Source organism: Hemibagrus wyckioides, linkage group LG16 (assembly GCF_019097595.1).
Source record: "Hemibagrus wyckioides isolate EC202008001 linkage group LG16, SWU_Hwy_1.0, whole genome shotgun sequence".
NCBI classification, from domain to species: Eukaryota; Metazoa; Chordata; class Actinopteri; order Siluriformes; family Bagridae; genus Hemibagrus; species Hemibagrus wyckioides.
In genome coordinates, this window is record NC_080725.1 from 6,436,539 (window position 1) to 6,460,859 (window position 24,321).

General features: G+C 38.4%; 1 protein-coding gene across 2 annotated transcripts in view; it reads left to right on the forward strand.

The window, feature by feature from the left end:
* frem2a (FRAS1 related extracellular matrix 2a) overlaps positions 1 to 24,321 on the forward strand; it is a 67,220-nt gene that overhangs the window by 13,383 nt on the left and 29,516 nt on the right. For both annotated transcript variants that reach the window (XM_058411072.1, XM_058411073.1), the window contains exons 3-6: positions 2,579 to 2,725; positions 9,961 to 10,191; positions 16,913 to 17,038; positions 18,222 to 18,473. In XM_058411072.1, coding sequence (XP_058267055.1) covers positions 2,579 to 2,725; positions 9,961 to 10,191; positions 16,913 to 17,038; positions 18,222 to 18,473 — 756 coding nt within the window. The remainder of the gene's footprint in view (positions 1 to 2,578; positions 2,726 to 9,960; positions 10,192 to 16,912; positions 17,039 to 18,221; positions 18,474 to 24,321) is intronic.

Here is a 24,321-nt window from a genome sequence, read left to right on the forward strand (position 1 = left end):
CTTTAGGAAGGGTATAAGAGAATAAGGGTATAAGGTAATCCCCATGTATAAAGTCTAAAATGTAAAAAAAAACCCTCTGATTCATATGATGTTTATGCTATTTATCAGATACATTTATCCAGACCAGCTTACCTGAGCAGTTGAAGGTTAAGGGCTTTCCTCAAGGGTCCTACAGTAGCAGCGTTGCAGTGCTAGGATAAAGTTTACTATGTAAATTATAGCCGTTGAGAACTATATATAGTTACTATGCTGTAAGGATTTTTTAAATGGTACCAATTCATTCTGAAGCAAATACAGAACATGTATGGGCCGTATACGGAGCTGAGTTAATCACACATAGTGAGGATTTAGAGCAGAAATTACACACATCAGTATTCAGACCTCAGACGTAACTCTTGGCTTCATTCAGCGTTTTTCAGAAGTCAGTGTAAGAGCGAGAGCATGTGATTATGCGCAATTTTGAACTTGCTGAATGATCATATGTGAGAAGTATAGAGTTCATTGCCAAATGTGTGACAGTTTAAGGGAGGAATGAGGGTGTGTCATTAATATATATTATAATATAACTAAACCAAATGTGCAGTGATTAATGTGATCATTACAATTAGTACTATTCATGCCGCAATATACTGGCAACATAACAGACTCATATTAATATGTTTATTTCAGTGCTTGCCATCTTCTAATTTATCATCATTCATTTGTCATCATTTATTCCATTTTATTCTTTATTTTTAAGTAATCTTTTTCGGAGTGGGGTTTTTCGTCGCACTGTATTGCATTTGACAGCAAAAAAAGAAAAGAATAAAGGCTGTTTATTATGTTTTTCATTATGAATTTCCTTGCCCTGAATGTTTGTGCGTGTGTGTGTTGAAAAGCAAGTGCTTGTATCTAAAAGCAGGTAAAAGCAGTGGTCTAAACTCTGCTTAAAATAAACCAAGTTTCAGGGAAAAAAAAGGCAGAATAATTTCCATAATCCGAATGAGACTAATATAAAATTGATTTACGCTGGTTGGTAATCTGTCTCTGAGCAGGATTAGCTTTCCCTGCATAAAAATGGATGAACTTTTGAACTTAATTTGCTTACTCTGAATATGGTTCATATGGCAGAAACACTACACTTATGTAAGGGGGATGTTTTATCATGTTTGTAGGTGAGTTCAGTGATGCTAGAGAAGTTTGGACATATGGAGATATTTGAAGTCTGTGAAGAGGCTTGTAACAATATTTTTTGGCCTGAGAGTGTTAAAAACCCAGCCTGCAGCCTCCCAAATCATCATGCACAGGCTAGACATGGTGGCTTATCATTACATGCAAAATTGAAGGCTTGCATGAAACAGAGGGCTGAAGTGAAATAGAGATGTTTTACATGCATGAGGAATCTGCAGGACAGAAGCTTATCTTGACCCACATATGGCTGCTTGGTGCATGACATGAATCGATGTGTGGGTGACTGTGATCATTCTAGTCTTGCATAATTGAGAGAGAGAGAGAGAGAGAGAGAGAGGCTTTGAGTAGATTATGCCAAAGTGCTCATATCATGGGCAAGCCTTTACCACTGTTCACCTGGGTCTAATTACATCGGTTATAATTTGATTAGGATTGATAGGAATCTCTATGAACTTTATATGAACATCACATCTGATTTGCTTTAGTTTCATTTTGGATTTGTGCCACGATGTGATTATCCATTATGATCCGTCCATTATGAAAAACACCAGGCTTAATGTGGCCAAAGTTTGTTTTGCATTTTTTTAATTAAAGTAAGTGTGTGTGTGTGTGTGTGTGTGAGTTTACCAAAATCCATAACTCCTAACACTTTAGCAATGCAGGGACATACAATAATTGATTTTTACTAATCTTCTACTAATTATTATTTTAATAATAATTTTTATAAATAATGAACTGAAAGGCATTTTAATTACAATTTTAATGAATTATTATTGACTATTGACAAAAGTAGTATGAGCCAATAAAACTAAACACCAGACGAAAATACATTAAATCTTGTGTTTCTAAAATAAAAGTAACAAATACACAATACAGGAAAAAAACACAATTTAAGCTTACAAATAAGACAATGCATATGTAGTAGTTTATAGTCATATTGTGGCATCCGACAAAGAAATCAGAGCCAAAAAGGCCTTTAGAATATAGATTTCTTTCCTAAACAAATTATAACACTGTTTATGAAAGAATTAAAACTCATAAACCATACATTTTAGTCATATTGATGTTTTGGGTCAGAAATCAGTCCTGATAATTGCACTGTACCTAAGATTAAAGTATTTTGCCAGTCCTTAAACCTGATGGTACCTACTGCAGCAAGGTCAGGTAGTAAGAAATGACTTTTGTTTTTTTGCTTGTTTGTTTGTTATAACCCTATTAATCTTAAAAAAAATGAATTTTACAGACAAACATACCAAACATAAATTATAAACATTTCTAATGGAATTGTAATCTCATTGTTATGATGCAAGAACTTTGCAATACTAGATGCAAGACCACATTTACATGAACCATGTGAACAAATAAGGAAAAGTGTATGATCTGAGTTGGAATGTTTGTCCATGTTTAGGAGGGAATAAGCTGAAGGAGCAGCACTTCCGCCTGGACTGGTCCTGGATCTCTCTACAGAAACAGAACTACGTGGTGGACGAGAAGGCCGGAGTCCTGGAGGTTGTACTCAGACGCAGAGGATACCTGGGGGAAACTTCTTTTGTTGGTGAGTCTGTGGTAGATATACAGTCCTGTTCAGAAGCACTGAAACAGCAAGGCCATTTCTTTGGTTTTTGCGACACAAGAAATTTTGGTTTGAGATAAAAAATAAAGACGAATTTCAGCTTTCCTTTGCTGATATTTACATCTAGATGGGCTAACAACATGGCACCTTTTGTTTGAACCCATTCATTTATTCATGTTGTCAGAAATATTGGAAAATGTGACTGGTAGATGTTTCCTGTTAGATTGATTAATTTATTTATTTATATAGCACATGTAAAAACAACAGGAGTTGCAACCAAAGTGCTGTACAACAAGTATAAAACAAGATAAAAACATACCCAATCAAGACAAACAAAGGGACAAATAAAATTTTATAGCCTCAAACCGAATTAAAGCATACAGAATAAAAATGGGTTTTCATTTGAACAAAGAAATAGAAGGGGAAGATCTTATGTGGAGGGGAAGACTGGGAGCTGCCACAGCAAAAGCCCGGTCACCTTTAGTCTTAAAATGTGAACGAGGGACTGATAGAAGAATTGATTGTTTAAAGAATTAATAATACTTCATGTCTGTTCTTGCTTTGAGCCCTGGATTTAACCTGTGAAGACAATTTTTTGTTAAAAAGGATAAACCATCATAAAGAGCAGAGATAGGAGAAAAGCAAGCCTTTGAAGCTGGGGAAATCAGTCAGAGCCTTAGCACAAGCCTTGGGCATGGTTAATGCAACAATTTGGAATATCCTGAAACAACCAGTCATCACACAGTATAGACAAAAATAACAGTTAATGACAGAAATATTGGGAAAGCTGTGAAGAAAAACCCCAAAACGACAGTCACAGGGGTGAAGGTACCACAGTCCAACATCTGAAGAAGACTTTGAGAGCAGAAATACAGAGGCCATACCACAAGATGCAAACTACTCATCATTATTAAGAAACAGAAGGCCAGGTTGGAATTCACAAAGAAATATATTGATGAGTCACAAAGCTTCTGAAATTAAGATAAACCTTTAGCGAAGTGATGGAAAGTGTGGAGATAAAGGATCACAACTGAAGCATTTGGCAGTTTTTATCCACACAGGCCACTCAGTTGCTTGTTCAGTCTTTTCGAGATCGGACACACTTTGCTTGCAGGTCCACCTCTGAATGCAATTCAGCCTCTGCAAATGAAAAAATATGCAGCTGCGTGACTTGTTTTCAACCTGCCCAAGTTCTCCCACATCACCCCACTGCTACGCTCCCTCCACTGGCCCCTGGTAGCTGCAGTAGATTCAAAGCACTGATGCTTACCTGCAAAGCCCAAAACAGACCAGCTACCTCTTACCTCAAAGCTCTTATCACTCCTCACAACACTCTCTCAGATCTATTGCCATGGCTCAACTGGTCCCACCATCTCTCAGGGTACAAGGTAGGTACTCCTAGTCACTCTTCTCTGTTTTGAGTCCCTGACTGTCTTCAAACAATGGGCGAAGACCTACCTCTTCCTGAAATATTTAAACTTGCGCTTACTTTCCCAACAGAGTTTTTGAACTGATGGTTTCCTTATTCTGTATTGATGTAAACCAGTATTGATGTATTCACTGATGGACGCTCCGGATAATGCTGTCTGACAAATGCCAGAAATGTAAATGTGCTCACAGTCCAAAACATACAAGCTCATTGGTCAAGCACAATGGACATAGCATTATGGCTTGGACTTGCATGGCTACTTCATTGATCTTTATTGTTGTAACTCATGATGGTAGCAGCCAAATAAATTCAGAATTCTCCAGAAACATTTAGCTCATTTGTGAGCAATACACCCGATCTTCATCAGACCTTAAGCCAACTGCAAAGCATCTTACCTTCTGAAGAGGAGACTGTTTGGAGAAACCCTCAAAACAGACAACAACTGAAAGAAGTTGTGGTAAAGCATCACAAAAGAAGGACACATCATGTGTTTGTTACCTTGCTACTTATTCTGTTCTTTACACCTCCACTTGGATTGCATAATGTGCAGCTAGTAGTCTGAGCCATAACATAAGGATCCTTGTTTATTTTTTAACAATGTTAGGTTTTTCTTTTAACTAAATGCACTACCCTGAATTTTTCCATAATCCCAAATGAAAGGTGATGCAAATTCTGCAATCTCTAGACCCTGGCAAAACATAATATGGATTTCAGTCATTAGCATCGAATAATCTTTTGCACTGAAGTGAGACTGAATTCATGGTGTGCGCTGTTATTGCGCCGGCTTATCAATGGTGGTTTTTATCCAGTGTATGAGATTTTTTTTTCTCCAGTCTTAGCGGCAGAGATGAAAGCTTGTTGTATCTGCAGTCTCTCAGAATTAGTGTGTGTGTGTGTGTGTGTTGTTTGTGTGTTTGTGTCACCGATCAGAATCAGTGTCACAGTATTCATATTACTGAAGGTTTTATTCTGTGTGTGTGTGTGTGTGTGTGTGTGTGAGAGAGAGAGAGAGAGAGTATAAAAGGGAGGTTTTGAAAAAATAGAGGATACGAAAAGACAATTAATATAACAGAAACAGAAAAGGAAAAAGTGCTCAAACTAATGAGGCTTTAAAAAAAAGAAAATGATGTTTCTCTCTCACTTTAGGGAGTTTGAGACTAATTTAGCCCTCTGCATTCTGGCTTTAATCGATAAGGTTATATTTAAATAAACAGCTCAGTCAAGAGTTCAGCATATACAAGCTTCACTTTCTGCCGATCAAAAGCAGATGTTTATCCTGTTTTTTTTCTTTACACTATATGACCAAAAGTACATGGACATCTGTGTGTGTGTCTTCCCCAAACTATTGCCAAAAAAAGTTAGGAGTACGGCATTGTCTTTCTATACAGTGCCAATTTCCCTTCACTGTAACAAAGAGGCCAAAGATATGTTTTGCAATGATTGGTGTGGAAGAACTCAAATGGTCTGCACAGATCCCTGACCTCAACCCCACTTGAACACTTTTAAAATGACTTGTAACACTGACTGCACCTTTCCTCATCAGACATCAGTGCCTGACCTCATTACTGCTCTTGTGGTTGGATGGACAAATCCCCATAGCCACGCTCCAAAATCTAGTGAAATGCCTTCATATTGTGGAGGTTGTTATAACAGTAAAAGGGGGTTTAAATCTGGACTGTGGTGTTCAATTAAGCATCATCGCACTTGCAGTTATTTTCAATACTGGCACGGCTGTGTTTCAGCCATAGGCCAAGTGCCACTGATAATCACAGCTGTGCTGCTATACTGTAGAACCACATAATCATGACTGCAATATTGGTTCTATAGAGCAGTTTTATAAACAAGAAATTTGATGTCAAGTGACATTTCGTACACAAATAAACTTATGTTTATTTTTGCTTCACAAGCAGAAATGGATCCCAACAAAAACACATCAGCAAGCTAGCCAGCTCACATTGTTTCGTCCTGTTATTAGAGATGCTTCTGGTAAAATTTGTGTCCTTTCTTACTTTTTCATCTTCATCTGATGAGCTTTCAGATTTTAAGACAAAATTTATATTCCTGAGTAGTACTTGTCTTCTGCACATGTCGCTAACACTAACGCTTGCAGTAACCGTTTGATCTAGGAAGTGAAATTTTACATGACAAGCACAGCAGAGCAGAGGGTTGTACATGGTGAAACGTCCCAGTGCGGTTATAGGAAATATAGACACTCTTTGAATGCTGTTCAACCAGTCAAATCATTGGACCAGAACTAATTGTTCTGTAAAAAGTTCATGCTCTCCACCAGTTTCTCACATTGCTGTTGGGTAACTCTTTTTACAAAAAAGCAAACAGCTCAGCTTTGCTTGATGGTTTGTGACCATCCATCTTCCTCTTGATGAGGGTTCAAATCTGGAGACTGGGCAGTGGTCTCTTATATTTTTTCCAGAGCTGTATTGTGTAATTTAGGCATAGGAAGTAAAAAATCATGCTAAAAATTATGTAAGCTGTTAAATTCAGTCACTTAACTGAGTGATTGAGAGAAGATATCCAGGACCCAGATATGAACACATGAGCCATGCTCTAACTGATCTCACTGCCAGCCAATCACAACACACCTCTGAGCTCATGGACTGGTGCTTCATTTCTTATTCATAGTGTAGAGTCAAGCATGGTGCCATCCCAGAGGAGCAACGCTGTGGGGTTTTCCCAATTTTGAGTTATACTTGTGCTACTACCATTTGGTGATTTGAAATCAAATTAATATTACTTGTTACTTGTTTAATTAGCTATCATTATAATTCAATTCAATTTATCTGTATAGCGCTTTTAACAATGGACACTGTCTCAATGCAGCTTTACACAAGTATAGAAACAGAGAAGAGAAAAAAAAAAATTCGAAGTTTAAGTTAAGTTACTATTTGTCTCCATTTTATCCCTAATTATAAGGGATTGATTTCTTGCAAATTTATTTTACATCAGCAAATCCCGACTTGATTTAACATATGACTACAGTCAAGCCAGACACAGTAGAAACTCATGATACCAGATTTTCTAATCTTCATGATATTTTGCATGTCTTTTTTTTCCCCAACCATTACAAATTCAAATACAGCTATGGATGGTTAAGGGTAGTATTAGCTTGGCAGTGCTGGTATCTAAACTCACATTCACTAATGTCTGATCCACTGAGCTACTGCTGCTCAAATTAGTGACAAAAAAGGACTGCGCCATCTTTATCTGGTTAGATAAAAGTTGCTTGGAGGATATGTGTCTAAATCTTTGCAAACTGTATGGGTGTGTGTGTGTCTGTCTGTCTGTCTTTGATTAAAAACTACTGAAAAACACATAAGTAGCTGCAAGGTCCACTTGTGCAACTCTTTAGAGCCGTTCTGCTTTCCCCGGGAAACATGCGTATTCTCTTCCACTACTCTCCTGCAGCCTTGCTCTTCTCTACCTCCACCACTTCTCCACATGCCCAGAAAAGCCCTCCTGCTGCTCAAAAGATAGAATTGAAAGTGAAGCTTTTCTTTCACTTTTTCTTCTTCTTCTTCTTCTTCTTCTTCTTTATATTTACTTTCTTTCCACTATCGATATCTCAAGGCTTTCCTCTTTGAAGATTCTTTCCATCATGTTTCATGTATTTTTCTATTGTTAAGGGAGCACAGAGGACATAGTAGAGGTTGAATGTGAAATGACTCTCATACTGCCTGGAGACTGTATTCCGATGTAAGCAGAATTCAGATCATGATGCTTATTTATCAAACCCCTCAGAAAACGAATCTTAGAGCAGATTTAATTATTTATTTTGTATTTATTTGTTATTTGTGGCTTAAAGGACTATGAACTAATCCTGGACCACCTGTTTTAGTCTCAGCAAACCTGCTTCTTACTCACAGTGGTGGTGAATCAGACTGTTCAGCTTAAACACATTATTAAACCCAAAAGTTAAAACAATTGGGTTTTTTTTGTTTTGTTTTAAATGAATATCTTAATTGTTTGCTGTGGAATCTCCATAAATGGTTTTCTCCCGTTCAAATTACCTCTCATTAGAGTGCATGCATAAGAAGAAAAACGTATATTCGTGTTAAATATAAAGTGACATGAGATCTCATTTTTAACATCACACTGACACATTGAGTGAGGAGGATTCCTGAACCACAGGCTCGAATTAAGCCTGTATCCTGAAGAAATTTAATTCCACCCAGCTGTTTGGGAGGCTCTGACAGAAGGGACCCTGCCAACCCCTGTGCTTGAAGTGATTCAGATCAAACACTTTATGGCAGATTCAACACAGACTGCCCCAATGGGAGGGACGTTCTAGACTCGCTCGTCACTTCTTGGCAAGCTGAGGTTACAGCATTGTACACACTTGTATTCTGTCATTACACAACCTTCAATTTCCTTCACCTGCTAGTGCAGCATGAATGACTAATGTTCTGGAATGTTCTAGAACAATGCCCATTGACTTTATAGTGCAATTATGATGTCAAGCCATAATACATTTATAAGTTACTTCATCTCTTTACAGAAAAAAAAAAGTAAAACATTTATTTGCATTTAAAGAATGAAATACATAAATTTGTGTCAAAACTGAATCCATTCCACTGTGCAGTGCTTTAAAAATGACTCCCAGCACATTGTTTCCCTGTAAATGACCTGGTCATCTTTATTTAATTTTTAGTCAAAACTATGCAGCACCGGCTCAGCAGTGAAATGCTATAACTGTCCAATCACAAATTAATTCTAAGCATATTTGAGAAAGTAGCCAGAAGTATTCATCTGAGCTGCAATAAATGGAGATTTAGAGTGTTTATGTGTTACATTTGATGATGAACATTTAGCCAGAAAATGGGTAGACAGTTTAATCTGAATGTTGCCAAGATATAAAAACTCCACCGGGCTTCATGGCAGGAATCATAGATCGATTAGGAGTGTGTCTGTGAAGGCCACTTTCATAGAGGACTTGTGATTTGACAGTTATTACGTTTCATTCTGACACTTATTACATTTCAGTGTGGCACAAATCTGCACTGTTTTGAATGAAATGCGGTGAAAACAGTGACATTATTTTGACATTATGACATTATAAAGGAGTGGAATCAACACAGCTGAGTTGATGGCATTTCAAAGTAATGTGCAATCATTTCAGCATTTCATTCTTTAAATGCGAAACCATTCATTGTTTTTTGCAATGAAGAGATCAAGCAATATGAAAACAATGCATATTTGCCATGGTTATGCCAGAATCAATTTTGAACTACATTACCCATTAGCCCCAGCACATCACAAGTCACATGTCCCCTATCGATCACTCACACATGTTCTATGTTACCACTAATTAGAAACCCTACTTAAGTCCTGTGTTTCAATAGAGTATGAAGAGTCTTCTGTTGCAGTGTGCTTGCTGTGTGCTGTACAGCTCCCACTACAGCTCCCACTCTTTGCTTGGTTGTAATTGTGTTTTGCTTTTTAAAATTAGATTGCATGCACATGCATCTGCCTTTGACCCCAAAAGTATTACAATTGACATTTTTAAATATTGTAATGATTGTGACACAAATTCCTAGGAAACAAGTTATCAACAATGTTGAAGAAGCACTGTTATTGTCAAGAAAGTTATCTTACCAGAGCATATCAATTTTAAAACTACATTAAGGGCTTTTTCCACTGGGAGGTATGGCCTCACCATCAACCTAGAGGAAGCAAAATCATTGGAATCTTTCCTTTTCCACAAGATTAATAAAGCTAAATATGGGCCAAATCGTTCCTCACCTTTTCTCCGCTTCTCTTATTTCTTTTGAAGGGCTTGGCACATTGGATGGCAGTGCTGAGAAAGAGAAAGACTTTCGGGGGAATTTTCAGAAACAGGTGCAGTTTAACCCAGGCCAGAGCACCGCTACATGGAGGGTCAAGATCCTTTCTGATGGAAAGTATGAGCAGTCAGAGACCTTCAACATCATTCTGTCTGAGCCAGTTATGGGGGCATTGGAGTCACCAGCAGCGGCAACAGTGGAAATTGTGGATCCAGAAGATGGTAAGAAACACAGAGAGTTTAATGAGGTCTTACATTTTTAAGACATCAAGGCATAACGTTTTGATGTTCAATAAGAAGTTTTCACCTTTTTTTTTAATATTATACTATAATATTTTGAAAGTATCTCATATATATATATGGATTGAGAATGACAGAAAATGCTAGATAGAACCTTTTAATACCTTTTAAGTCTAAGATTGTTTTCCTCTGTGGCAGATTTTTTTAATGAAATTAAATTGCACACTTACATTATAAATATGTAATGCTATTCTAAGGTGTTGGGTCACCACAAGCCACCAGAACATCTTGAATGTCCCTCAGCATAGATTCTTCAAGAACTCTACTGAAGGGAAGAACATTGTTATGCAACTGGTGTTTGGCATGATTTTGGTGGAGTGCTATGTCTGAAACCTCAGTGCAAAATCTCTAATTTCTCTTCAGTTGTTGTTATGTGGGGTCTGTAACGACCATAGTATATTGTTTTAATACTAATCTGCCTGAACCCTCATGTGCTGTGGATGGAGATATTGGCATCCTGGTAAAGACCACTTCTAGGACTTCCTCACAGGATTAAGGAAATTAGTCAGAAAAACCTTTATTGATTTTACATTGTCTTTTCCTCCCTAAGGGCATAAATAGGCTCAACCCATGCCAGCAAAATGCTCCCACAGAGCCAGTTTTCTATTCAATTTTTCACTCTTGTGCAACTGGAAAAAAAACTTATTGAATTTACTTAATGCAAATGCGTGCACTGGTTCCAGCTGATTAAATTGAGTAACATTAACACAATTAATTTTCATTCATCCAACATGATTTGACCACACTTTTTCAAAGCGCTATTTAAAATCACACACCAAGTTTGCACCCGAGTTGGGAATCGAGCTAACGGCACTGGTGTGTTGCAACAGAAACTTTACCACTGCACTATTTTACCATGCATGTTTAATATGGCTAAGTTTAATACTGTATTTATTCTGTAGATCCCAATCAACACCAACATCCTCGTGAAATTCACAGTGTAAACGGTTTACGTTAATACTACAGTACATGAAACGATCACACTCACCCAACACCATTCAATCTAGTAACTAGAATCCTGTTTAAATTAAGTTTAGTATAAACAATGAAAACAAATTTTGTTTAGAAATGTGATATTTTTATATCAACTTTATGGAATATATTTTCTTAAATTTGACTAATCATATATTTCTTTATTTCAGTGTTGAGTGGAATAATAGATAATGTAATCATTAAGTACTAAAGTAAGTTTTCAGTCTGACAAAACAGTAGTTCTGAGATAAATGGTACTTATTAAGCAAAGCTACTTTCTACTAAGAAAACATCAGTTATCATTCCTCTCCATTTGGAACAAAATGTCAGTAAAAACTTCATAATAGTGGTGTCTGAGTTACTGCACAATATGTCTGGAGGTTTTTAATTGTGTGTGTGTGTGAGTGAGTGAGTGAGAGCATGGATTCCTGCTTTATTTCCATAAATATAAATAAAATAAGCCTAATACTAAAGATGAGTTTTTTTTAAGTAGTAATTATCTAAGCACTTTATCATCCCTCCTGGCTATTTTCAACATCCATTTTTCTCCCGCATCTAAGTAGACTCATTTTCAAGCTTCTATTAACCACCCAACATTAAGGACATTGCAGAACATCTAGTCTCTTATGGCAATTTGCACTTAGAGTGAATAGGAATATGGCATGTGTAGGGATTAACTTTCTTCAAGAACTAAACTTTGAGGATTTTAGGAGAGTCCTTCTGGAGTCCAAATGCTGTATATACTATATAGAGGAATATGTACAAAATCCTACTTTCAAATTAAGCATCGGAGGAGCTGCTAATGAAAATCATTGTCATGATAAACGTGCAGCTTAGCTCTGGTAATTTAAATTGCTTTTCCCTGTCGAGTATTAGCCTCTAGATATGTTGACTTTAGCGTCATTGTCTGCTGCATTGCCGTGGGAGTCTACCGTTCTCACATTCATAAGCAAACTTAGATTTGTAGGCTATGAATAACCAAAGGCTTATTTTTGTTTCACAGTGTGTATGTGCATGTTTTCCTTTATTGGCTTTGTGGTGTCTCTTGGTAATTATAATTCAGATCTATCACACCAAATGCAGCTGATGCACTCTTAGAGTGAACTTATTTCTCCATTTAAAAAAAAAAAAAAACCTACAGCTTCCCCTGTGAGCTAATTACTTGTTTTACGGCAGGGTTTGTTGTTGCCGAGGCCACATTCCTTTGGGAAGCTTAACGTGTTGGAGAGACATGGCTCTCTAATGTCAGGAATGTAGAAGAAGGGAGACACTTGACTAGCATACATGCTCCAGGCATGCTATTTTGCTCTACTCTCTGTGTTTGTGATTAATTACCCTTTTAAGTGTTTGTGGGTGGGTTTTTTTTTTTTTGGATCCTGCAGTGTGGGCCTGTATTCATCCTTCCAGATGAACTCCTATCCACATTAATATTTTAACACAGTGCTAGGGTTTTTTCATCGATGGGTCTGACCTACTTGCCCTGAGCTGTGGCATTGGTATGAAGATTTTTAGTCATGCAGGACAGATGTTTTAACCCGCATCTGAGGGGTTCATCTGCTCTATGATTACACCACAAGTCTTCATGATTATAATGCAGGTCCGGGTGTCTCAGCTATATCCAACAGCTGATGTGAAACAGAATAGGCATCTGAGGTTAAAAGGGTTTTGGTATAAAATGCATGCTGCATTATCATTCAGTCCATTTCTTGTGGCTGTGGAACAAGTATGAAAAAGGAAAAAAAATAGCATCCCTCGGTATAAAATCTAACCCCAGTGCTCTGTCCCAGCATTCTGTAATTGGCTGTTGACATTGATGTTGCTTTGGAGCTTGTATGAAGAACATAAAAAGGAGCTCGGTTTTCAGCAGCGTTCATTGAACAGGGCTGCTAATTGCAATTTTGTGTACGGAATTGAAGACTGGGTCACAGATTTAAAAGAAATGCAAATACAGTCTCTCTTAAGGAAGGAGTAGGGCAGTAGCAGTTTCTAAGTTATAAGTTATCTTTTCTTTTGTAACATTTTTACAAAAAGAAAAACAGATGTAAAAAGACATAATAGCAACTAGTGTAAAAACACTGAACTTAATAATCTGTGTTTCCCTATATTTTCAAGGTGGTATAATAATGTCTTTCAAAACTGCTTGTTTTGCTTGCTTGTTTAAATGAATATGTAATTTTGGGCAATTAAACCAACAGTTCAATATACAGGGCAGTTTGCATACAAATAGATTCATTTAGCACCTACAATGTAATTTACCGAATCCGAAACTCACTTAAAGGATGTGACCGAAGGGCAGGTTTTACATTTATATTTTACATTTGCAGCATTTTAACACAGGCATTGAAGTCTCTGTTGAAAGGCATGTCTACATTAGTACAAATCAACAATGGCCTCATAAATCCAAAAGGCCATACTGTTTACCCTGTCCATAACAAGTCCATACTGCGTACCCTGACCAAAACAAGTCCATACTGCGTACCCTGACCATAACAAGACCATACTCCGTACCCTGACCATAACAAGACCATACTGCGTACCCTGACCATAACAAGTCCATACTGCGTACCCTGACCATAACAAGACCATACTGCGTACCCTGACCATAACAAGTCCATACTGCGTACCCTGACCATAACAAGACCATACTGCGTACCCTGACCATAACAAGACCATACTGCTTACCCTGACCATAACAAGTCCATACTGCGTACCCTGACCATAACAAGACCATACTGCGTACCCTGACCATAACAAGACCATACTGCGTACCCTGACCATAACAAGTCCATACTGCGTACCCTGACCATAACAAGACCATACTGCGTACCCTGACCATAACAAGACCATACTGCGTACCCTGACCATAACAAGTCCATACTGCGTACCCTGACCATAACAAGACCATACTGCGTACCCTGACCATAACAAGTCCATACTGCGTACCCTGACCATAACAAGACCATACTGCGTACCCTGACCATAACAAGTCCATACTGCGTACCCTGACCATAACAAGTCCATACTGCGTACCCTGACCATAACAAGACCATACTCCGTACCCTGACCATAACAAGTCCATACTGCGTACCCTGACCATAACAAGTCCATACTGCGTACCCTGACCATAACAAGACCATACTGCGTACCCTGACCATAACAAGTCCATACTGCGTACCCTGACCATAACAAGACCATACTGCGTACCCTGACCATAACAAGTCCATACTGCGTACCCTGACCATAACAAGACCATACTGCGTACCCTGACCATAACAAGACCATACTGCGTACCCTGACCATAACAAGTCCATACTGCGTACCCTGACCATAACAAGACCATACTGCGTACCCTGACCATAACAAGACCATACTGCGTACCCTGACCATAACAAGTCCATACTGTGTATACTGTCCATACTGTGGATTCTGCATATCCTGACCATAACAAGTCCATATTGTGTACCCTGACCATAACAAGTCCATATTGCGTACCCTGACCATAACAAGACCATACTGCGTACCCTGACCATAAGTCCATACTGCGTATCCTGACCATAACAAGTCCATACTGCATACCCTGACCATAACAAGTCCATACTGCGTACCCTGACCATAACAAGTCCATACTGTGTACCCTGACCATAACAAGTCCATACTGCGTACCCTGACCATAACAAGTCCATACTGCGTACCCTGACCATAACAAGTCCATACTGCGTACCCTGACCATAACAAGTCCATACTGCGTACCCTGACCATAACAAGTCCATACTGCGTACCCTGACCATAACAAGTCCATACTGCGTACCCTGACCATAACAAGTCCATACTGCGTACCCTGACCATAACAAGTCCATACTGTGTACCCTGACCATAACAAGTCCATACTGCGTACCCTGACCATAACAAGTCCATACTGCGTACCCTGACCATAACAAGTCCATACTGCGTACCCTGACCATAACAAGACCATACTGCGTACCCTGACCATAACAAGACCATACTGCGTACCCTGACCATAACAAGACCATACTGCGTACCCTGACCATAACAAGTCCATACTGCGTACCCTGACCATAACAAGTCCATACTGCGTACCCTGACCATAACAAGTCCATACTGCGTACCCTGTTACATAGCAGTTAATATGAGAGGTAAAGTAGTGTGTTTAAAAGTGAGTCTTCACTTTGCATTTGAAGACAGACAGTGACTCAGCTTTTTTGGACAGTTAGAGTCAGTACATTTCACCTGGATGTGATTACAGAGAAGAGACTTGATTGGTTTTAAAATTGAGAACGAAATAAACCCACTCTGTTGATGTCACTGCCTTTAATCAGTGTTCTACTCAGTGCATAATCATACACATATGAGGTAACTTGCATTTTCACTCTTCTGGGAAAACAGAACTTTCAGAACACCAAAAAACAAATATTTACTCGTGTTGCAAGTGGCATCACTCATCTAATTATTATTTTATTAATAAGTGCAAAATGGCCACTAACTACAAACATATGCATTTTTCAAACCAGCATGGGACAATTTATACGCTTTATTCGATATCTTAGTATACGAAAAGTCTCTGTTAGGTTTCGGAGCCAAATATGTTTACTTTCTGGAAGTAGTTTGTAAAATTTGAAAAAGTTTCTATTATCCTTCATTTGGGAAGAAAAGAGAACTGGCAATTAATAAGAAGAATAAAATATGCTCAATTAGTCTTGCTGTGGCCTCATAATTGCAGAAAATCCTGCAGGAACTATCTCAAGTCTTGTGGATCAGGCTTTAGCTTTGCAGATACAGTAGTGACAATTAAGACAGGTGTAGTTTGATTCTCCAGTGTGTGCTCTGGAAGATCAGGTTGAGGCTGAAAGAAGAAAGAGGTAAAGAAAAAGGAAATAACATCTAGGGAATTTGTGGACTCCAATCCAGGATCTCTCACTCATTAAGATCTGGAGGTAGTGTGTCGCTTCTTTTGAAAGTAACAAGCTCAGACTCCAATCTATACATTGTGTTTTACTCTGTATTTCTGTCTGCCTACACTCCCTGACTGTCTGGGTCTGTGGTGCACAAACACCATCTATGGTGTCCTGAGTATAAGTTTAAAAGTATGGAGACCTGTAACAAGAGCAGAGTTTTTGAGATTTTATTTTATTTATTTATTTCTTGTGTTGAATGAAGAATTGTATGTTGTATGTCCCTTTTTTGGATTTCTCAACATGACCAAAAACATCCTCCTTTTGACTGCCTGACCTTCCCTTCCTCAGTCACTTTAATGCCCTATAAAAATTCATTTAAATGTTCACTTGTTTGTGGTATTTGAAATACCTGAGTGCACTCCTATTCAGCCGGGCAATTCATCCACTGTGGCCAGTAATTGTGGAATGCACAAAGCTTTTAAAGAATTGTGTTGCATAAAAGCCTCTAAAATATAAATAAATAAAAAAAAACTGGAACAGTCTGATCTTGGCAGCAATGTATTTTTTTTTTTGTAGAATGCAAAAATGCTTAAGTGAGGAATTTCCTCAACCCAAGCTCAGTAATAAGGTTTCGAATAATCAGCCCATCTTAAGTGGTTCTTCAAATTGGCTTCTTTTCAGCCGGAACTTTTTACTGTTACAGACATTTTCGTATGCCAAGAGAAGAATAACACTTTCTCCTCTGTTTTTTTTGGCAGAGTCTACAGTCTTCATTCCCCAGGCAAGACTTGTTGTCGAGGAGGACATTGGAGAGCTGCTCGTCCCGTTACACAGAAGAGGAGACGTCAGTGAGGAGCTGATGGTGCTCTGCTACACGCTGCAAGGTACGTTCAACCATCTGTGCCACTGTAATAAATATAGATTGATGCAGGAGATGGGAAGACACTGTAACATCCATTACTTATTATTGAGAGCAAAATGTAGTTTTCTTTTGGTTTTGGGGCATTTCATGAGTTGAAGGCTTCTGACTATTTAGAAACTGCAGTAGATACACTAACTACGCTAACAGATGGTAGTCAGAAGCTGACTGCTGATTTATTAATGTAAGGGATAAACACGATGGGGTATGCTATTCTAGGAAAATAATCAGTGACAAGGTGGTGTGATATTATGGAAATTATCTGTCCCCCTCATGATCTCATGTTGATGCATCTTAACACAATACATGCATGTAATTGCACTTTGAATTAGATCCTTTTCCTGCAATATCATTATGATCTTTTTTGTCAAAGGCATTCTGAAGAGCATACTGAATAATATAGTAAATCAAGGATTAAATTAATTTGTGGGGGGGGAAAAAAGTGTTACTTTGACCTATATATGGATACTTTTTGGACACACACTATCGTTACCTTTAATAATGGTCTATAACACATCAAACCAGTGACAATGAAGACTTAAACAGTTTAAATCATTCACAGAAAGCGTCGTCATATCATGTTTTTTTATATAATGACATTTGTTTTTTGTTAAAAATCCCAGCTTTAAAATTAAGTGGAGCATCTGCCATCCAGCTCCCAGCTCCCTGCACTGTTTTTATTGAAATGAAAGCAGGAAGAGTGCATTAAGATATTATTATAAAACTGTGGTTTAAATTATAGCTGTTTGAGCTACTGTTACCGGTAAGTAATCAACAGCTGAAGTAGATAATGTGATGTGGCATAAATTGACTTGATTTATATTATTATTATTATTATTATTATTATTATTATTATTATTTATTGAAGCAAGTTTTTTATTTACTGTTACTGAGTTCCATGCCAACGGAAGCAGAATAAAGAATTCAACCACGATGTAGTGCAAGAGCCGTTATTGCCATCTTTCTGCTTTAATTTTTCAGTGTATCTTTAAAGATGAGTTTAAAAAGGAAAGAGGCATTATTCATTTTCAGATCACAAACAGCCATTTTTTAAAAATTAATTTTTTATTTTGTTGGTTTGTTTGATTGTTTATTATTGAATTATTCCAATCAATTTTTTGATCTTTCTGATCTGGTGTTCTCTGCAGGCTCGGCTACAGGGACAGTCCCCAGCACTGTTCTATCTTTCTCGGACTACATCTCCCGAGCGGAGGGACAGAGCAGCATTCTGCGCTTTGAAAAAGGAGAGACGGAGAAGCTTTGCCGCGTGGTGATCATCGACGACTCTCTGTACGAGCCCGAGGAAAGCTTTAACGTCTCCCTCAGCATGGTGTTAGGCGGCCGTCTCGGCTCCGAATACCCCAGCACACGTATCAGCATCCTGCCAGACCTGGACGATGGTAAGAGAACGAAAATAACAAGAAATAACAGGGTGTTTTTTTGGTTTGTTTGATTTATATTGGTGTTTTTTTTAATCAGCTGCTTAAGGCTTAAGGCGGCAATGGTAAACAAAACTATAATTTCTTGATACTAACAAACGTCAACAAATGAACTAGATTAACTAGATTAAATAATTAGACACTACAGTACCACTTAAGTAAACCCAATTCCCAGTGTTGATATCATCATCACACCACTGAGATCATCAGAATTAAGAATAATAACAGTCTAAAAGAAAAACATTCGAATTATAAGGTGCTGTTTATATAACAGATTGTCTGTACAATCTCACATTTCTGCTCATTCAAGTATATGGACAACATTTTTGTGGGTTTTTTTAAACACAGTTTACCAAGTGCACAGGAGTGTCTTCCTCTTTAGAAGCTTTGATTCCCTTTATGCACCTGCGAGAATGGATTACGACGGGTTGCTCAAATCTGCTTGCTTCTTCGGTCTAAAGGGGATCATTGTGTTTCAGTCGTAAACACCGGATATTTGCGCTTTTGGCTCTTTTTGTGTTTTATTGTGCGCCTTCTCCAGCAGGATAAAAGCAGCTTATGGATAAAGCAGGTCTGAGCTATTTCTAGGAGATTAATGAAGTTCTCAGTATGATCTACGATCACCTTGTGTATCTAGAGACAGTAGTGTGTGCATTTGTATGTGTGTGTGCATGCACATGACTAACCACTTATATAGCCTGCACGAATGTTTTTAACATGAGCATAATGCTTAGTAAAAGAGATCGAGTGTGCTTTAGGCCAAGCAGGTGGATGGAGGTGTGAATATTTTATTTTCTTTTTTTTTTTTGGACTGTGGTCCACATGGAGCTGAATTTTACTTGTGGCTATACTCTGGATTTGTGTTCATGTTAGATGGAGGAGGAAAGTGCTGCTCGGTAAGAGCTTTACCCTGGGTAGCTTGTTTTGACATGCTGCCGTATGTAAAGTGCTCTTTAACACAGAAAAAACCATTTGCGCACACACACAGGCGCGCACACACACACGCCCTGTAGGTTCCCAGAAATATCTCATTGTACTCCATCCTGAGAGATAGCATCTCTCGCATATCTAACTCTCTTATCACTGAATCTAAATTACAACCCCTGGCACATTGGTTGAGTAGATGCATTTTAAGAGCAATGGTTAATTTAGGATTGTCTCTTATTAGGACGTGTGCTAGTTATTGATTACCTACAGTAGAAGGTTTCATCAGACATTTGGAATTTTGCTCAGAAGTGTGTGAACGCAGAGGTAGATGTAGAGTAGGTAATGTAGCGGCAAAATACTAACGGAGAATTTCTTAACATGTAGACTTTAGAATGTGTAGTGAATATAACATGCCGCAAGTCAAGAAGCTTTTATTGTTATTTCAACCATATATATCTATGGTACACAGTCAAATGACACAACTTTTCTCCAGGACCCTGGTGTAAAAACACAGAGCTAAGGACTAAAAGTAAGTTGTCCTAGCAACATAAAGGGCACTGTGTGCAACCAGTGCACGACAAAAGACAGTACAAAACAGTACAGGACAGATAAATAAGCGCTATTTTGTGTATATGTCCTGTACTGTTTTGTTTTGACCCTTATACATTATATTATATTATATTATATTATATTATATTATATTATATTATATTATATTATATTATATTATACAGTAAAAAGTGCAAAAAATAAGAGAATTGTAAAGAAGAGGGTTCTTGTAAACATACATTTCTGTAATGAAATGTGTGCAAAACAGCAACAGCAGCAGATGAGTGAATGTGCAAAAAACACAGCATGTAAACAGCTATAATATGGATGGTGCTATAGACATGGATGTATATTGAATTGAACTGAGTGTTTGAGTATGTGTTGTGTGTTGTGTGTGTGTGTGTGTGTGTGTGTGTGTGAGTTCACCAAAGAACTTACGTAGAAGTAGCAAAATGGCATTTCAGTGATTATGATGATGCTAACACCAAAAAAATCTCATGACCTAGCTCTCTATAAATACTGTATAAACTAGATACAGCATTTTCTGCATTCAGTAGCATTGTCTGCTTGCTATATACACAGCTACACACCCCCACACCCCTGCTGAAGAATGTGAAGTGCTACCTCTTCTGAGGTGATCTTGCATGTGCCTTGGGGTGTGAAAAGAAGGGTTAAGGGGTAAGTGATGGGGGTTGATGTATCCAGGTAAACAGACTCTCAGAACGTCTCAGGCCTTGGAGGCATGGTCATTTTTGTGTGTATCGGACGATGGGAGTGTGACTGCAGTAAGGAATTCGGTCTTGTTAGCTCAACCCTTCACTGTAGCCCAACTCAATTTCACCCCAATCTCCTTCTAAATCTAGTGGATATGTGTCCAAATGTATTTGTGGGATCTAAAGGTCTGAGCCAGCATTGAAAATCTTTTTATTTAATTTAATATTCAAAATAACCAGATGGCTTGAAACTTTTTAAAAACAAAGAAAGTAAATGTTCAATATCTTGCAATATTTCTAGATCCATATTTTACTGAAAGCAAATTTGTGATATTGATCATGTTATCTGCTCCATATAAAAGGTCAGATTTTTCTTGTGCCTGATATTTTCAAAGAAGCTCAAACGACACTGAAGGATTTGATCTAAAGTGAATCAGAAAGTTTTGCAAAACTTTGAAGTGCATGCCAGCTCGAGTGCGCACTGTCATTAAAGCAAAAAATATAATGATTTGTCCTCGTAGGTAATGATGTGTTATCTTGCTCTTTCTCTGTTTTCTCCTCTTGTTCTATATATCTACTATATATAGTAGAGACGTGTACAAGGCTTTTCTTGGTTTTTGACTTCAACACAGGATCATCTACTGTGCCTCCTGGAGGGGGTTCTTAATCTGCTGTTGTTAATCAACTGGTGTGAAGGATTTTTTCATTAACAGAGAATAATTCTTGATTTCCAAGATCTTCCAGATCTTTTGGTGCTCCTGAGCTCACTAGTACATTCTTTCTTTTTAAGAATTTATAAATTATTTGATTTGGCCACATCTGGAAAAAATGCACACAGGATACATTTACAGCATTTGGCAGATGCCTTATAGAGCGATTTACATTTATCTCCTTTGTACATCTGAGCAGTTGAGGGTTAAGGGCCTTGCTCAAGGGTGGTCCTGGGATTTAAACTAACAATTTTCCAATCAGTAGTCCAATGGAAAGTTAAGGTTATCTGGGGGTATTGGACACTCTACATATAAAGAGTGCTGTACTTCACTGATTAATTTCAACCTCAATATCTAGTGTTGGACAGCAAAAATAATAATGGTGAGCATAAAAAAAAATCCACCCCCGAACACATCAAACATTGGGGCAGATTGGGGCGGCAAAGTCTTAAACTGTCCAGTTTCTGTGTGCCTGTTTCATTTGGGCTACTGAAGCAAACCCTGGAAAATGAATAGTTTCACATCCTGTTCGTATCATGTTAATAGACCTTTCTCCGGCCCACATCACATAAACAAAAACGGCCCTGCTAGCAGAAGTGGGGAAAATCTAATACGTGATCTGTATGAATGTATGTGTATTTGGCTGCATCCCTAAGAGGTAGATATAGAACCATTGTCTGCATGGGCTGTGAATTCTGGCTACTTTACAAAAGTTCATGATTGGTCTCAGAGATAAGGGTAAGATTTTTTGTAATAATTTCCTAATGATATTAGCTGGTTATTTTCCAAAAATATAAATCTAAACTAATTTAAAACACCTTGGCACATGCTGCCATATGGATGGACCACCAAACATTTATGTTAAAAAGCATGAGCTCTGTCCAGCAGGGTTGCATCATAGAAATGTAAAAACCTCCAGGCTGCTTCCTGCAGGATTTCCTTATTCATTTATAAATACTTCATCCAAATATTGTATTCAGATTTGGTTACATCCTAAGATACACTATATTGCCAAAAGTATTCGCTCACCTGCTTTGACTCGCATATGAACTTAAGTGACATCCCATTCCTAATCCATAGAGTTCAATATGACGTCGGTCCACTCTTTGCAGCTATAACAGCTTCAACTCTTCTGGGAAGGCTGTCCACAAGGTTTAGGAGTGTGTTTATGGGAATTTTTGACCATTCTTCCAGAAGCGCATTTGTGAGGTCACACACTGATGTTGGACGAGAAGGCCTGGCTCTCAGTCTCCGCTCTAATTCATCCCAAAGGTGTTCTATTGGGTTGAGGTCAGGACTCTGTGCAGGCCAGTCAAGTTCATCCACACCAGACTCTGTCATCCATGTCTTTATGGACCTTGCTTTGTGCACTGGTGCACAGTCATGTTGAAGAGGAAGGGGCCAGCTCCAAACTGTTCCCACAAAGTTGGGAGCATGGAATTGTCCAAAATGTCTTATTATGCTGAAGCATTCAGAGTTCCTTTTACTGGAACTAAGGGGCCAAGCCCAGCTCCTGAAAAACAACCCCACACCATAATCCCCCCTCCATCAAACTTTACACTTGGCACAATGCAGTCAGACAAGTACCGTTCTCCTGGCAACCGCCAAACCCAGACTCGTCCATCAGATTGCCAGATGGAGAAGCGCGATTCGTCACTCCAGAGAACGCGTCTCCACTGCTCTAGAGTCCAGTGGCGGCGTGCTTTACACCACTGCATCCGACGCTTTGCATTGCACTTGGTGATGTATGGCTTGGATGCAGCTGCTCAGCCATGGAAACCCATTCCATGAAGCTCTCTGCGCACTGTTCTTGAGCTAATCTGAAGGCCACATGAAGTTTGGAGGTCTGTAGCGATTGACTCTGCAGAAAGTTGGCGACCTCTTCGCACTATGCGCCTCAGCATCCGCTGACCCCGCTCCGTCAGTTTACGTGGCCTACCACTTCGTGGCTGAGTTGCTGTCGTTCCCAAACACTTCCACGTTCTTATAATACAGCTGACAGTTGACTGTGGAATATTTAGGAGCGAGGAAATTTCACGACTGGATTTGTTGCACAGGTGGCATCCTATCACAGTTCCACGCTGGAATTCACTGAGCTCCTGAGAGCGACCCATTCTTTCACAAATGTTTGTAAAAACAGTCTGCATGCCTAGGTGCTTGATTTTATACACCTGTGGCCATGGAAGTGATTGGAACACCTGATTCTGATTATTTGGATGGGTGAGCGAATACTTTTGGCAATATAGTGTAGATGGACAGACAGAGGGACAGATATTGACCTTTATTGAAATGTCTGAATATGTATTATAGCTAAGCAGTCTTTCAGCTATCTTTTTTTTTTTTTTTATCTTGCTATGATTAAAACTGATGAAAAAATGAAACGTGCAGTACATTAGTTGTGGATGGGAGATTTTTTCATGTCTGCATAGCCACTTGTGCTCTTCTTGACTTCACAGTGAATTTAACTCATAGGTTTAACATGCTTGTTATCAGTACAAAGCATAATCTGAGCCGTTTTATATGTGGAGTGTGAAGGCGCACATTCATATGCTATGCGGATGATTCACACAGAATTAAAACAGCATAAAGACATAAGTTTGTTTACCAGATTCGTGTGAAGAAAAGCATGTACTACAGGATCATGTATTTATAATAATGTGCTTGAAATTATTTAAATATATATAGGATTAAGGAAAATGTACATACTGTATTGACATTAAAAAATATATTGCCAGATTCTCTCGCTCTCGCTCTCTCTTTCAGCTTCTTTCTCTCTTTCAGCTTCTCTCTCTTTCAGCTTCACTCTCTATCTCTCTCTCATTCTCTCTCTCTCTCTCTCTCTCTCGCATCTTGCCTCCTCTTTTCCTTCCTCCCTCTCTTTGTGAATGCTAATGGATTTTCTTTCCCCAA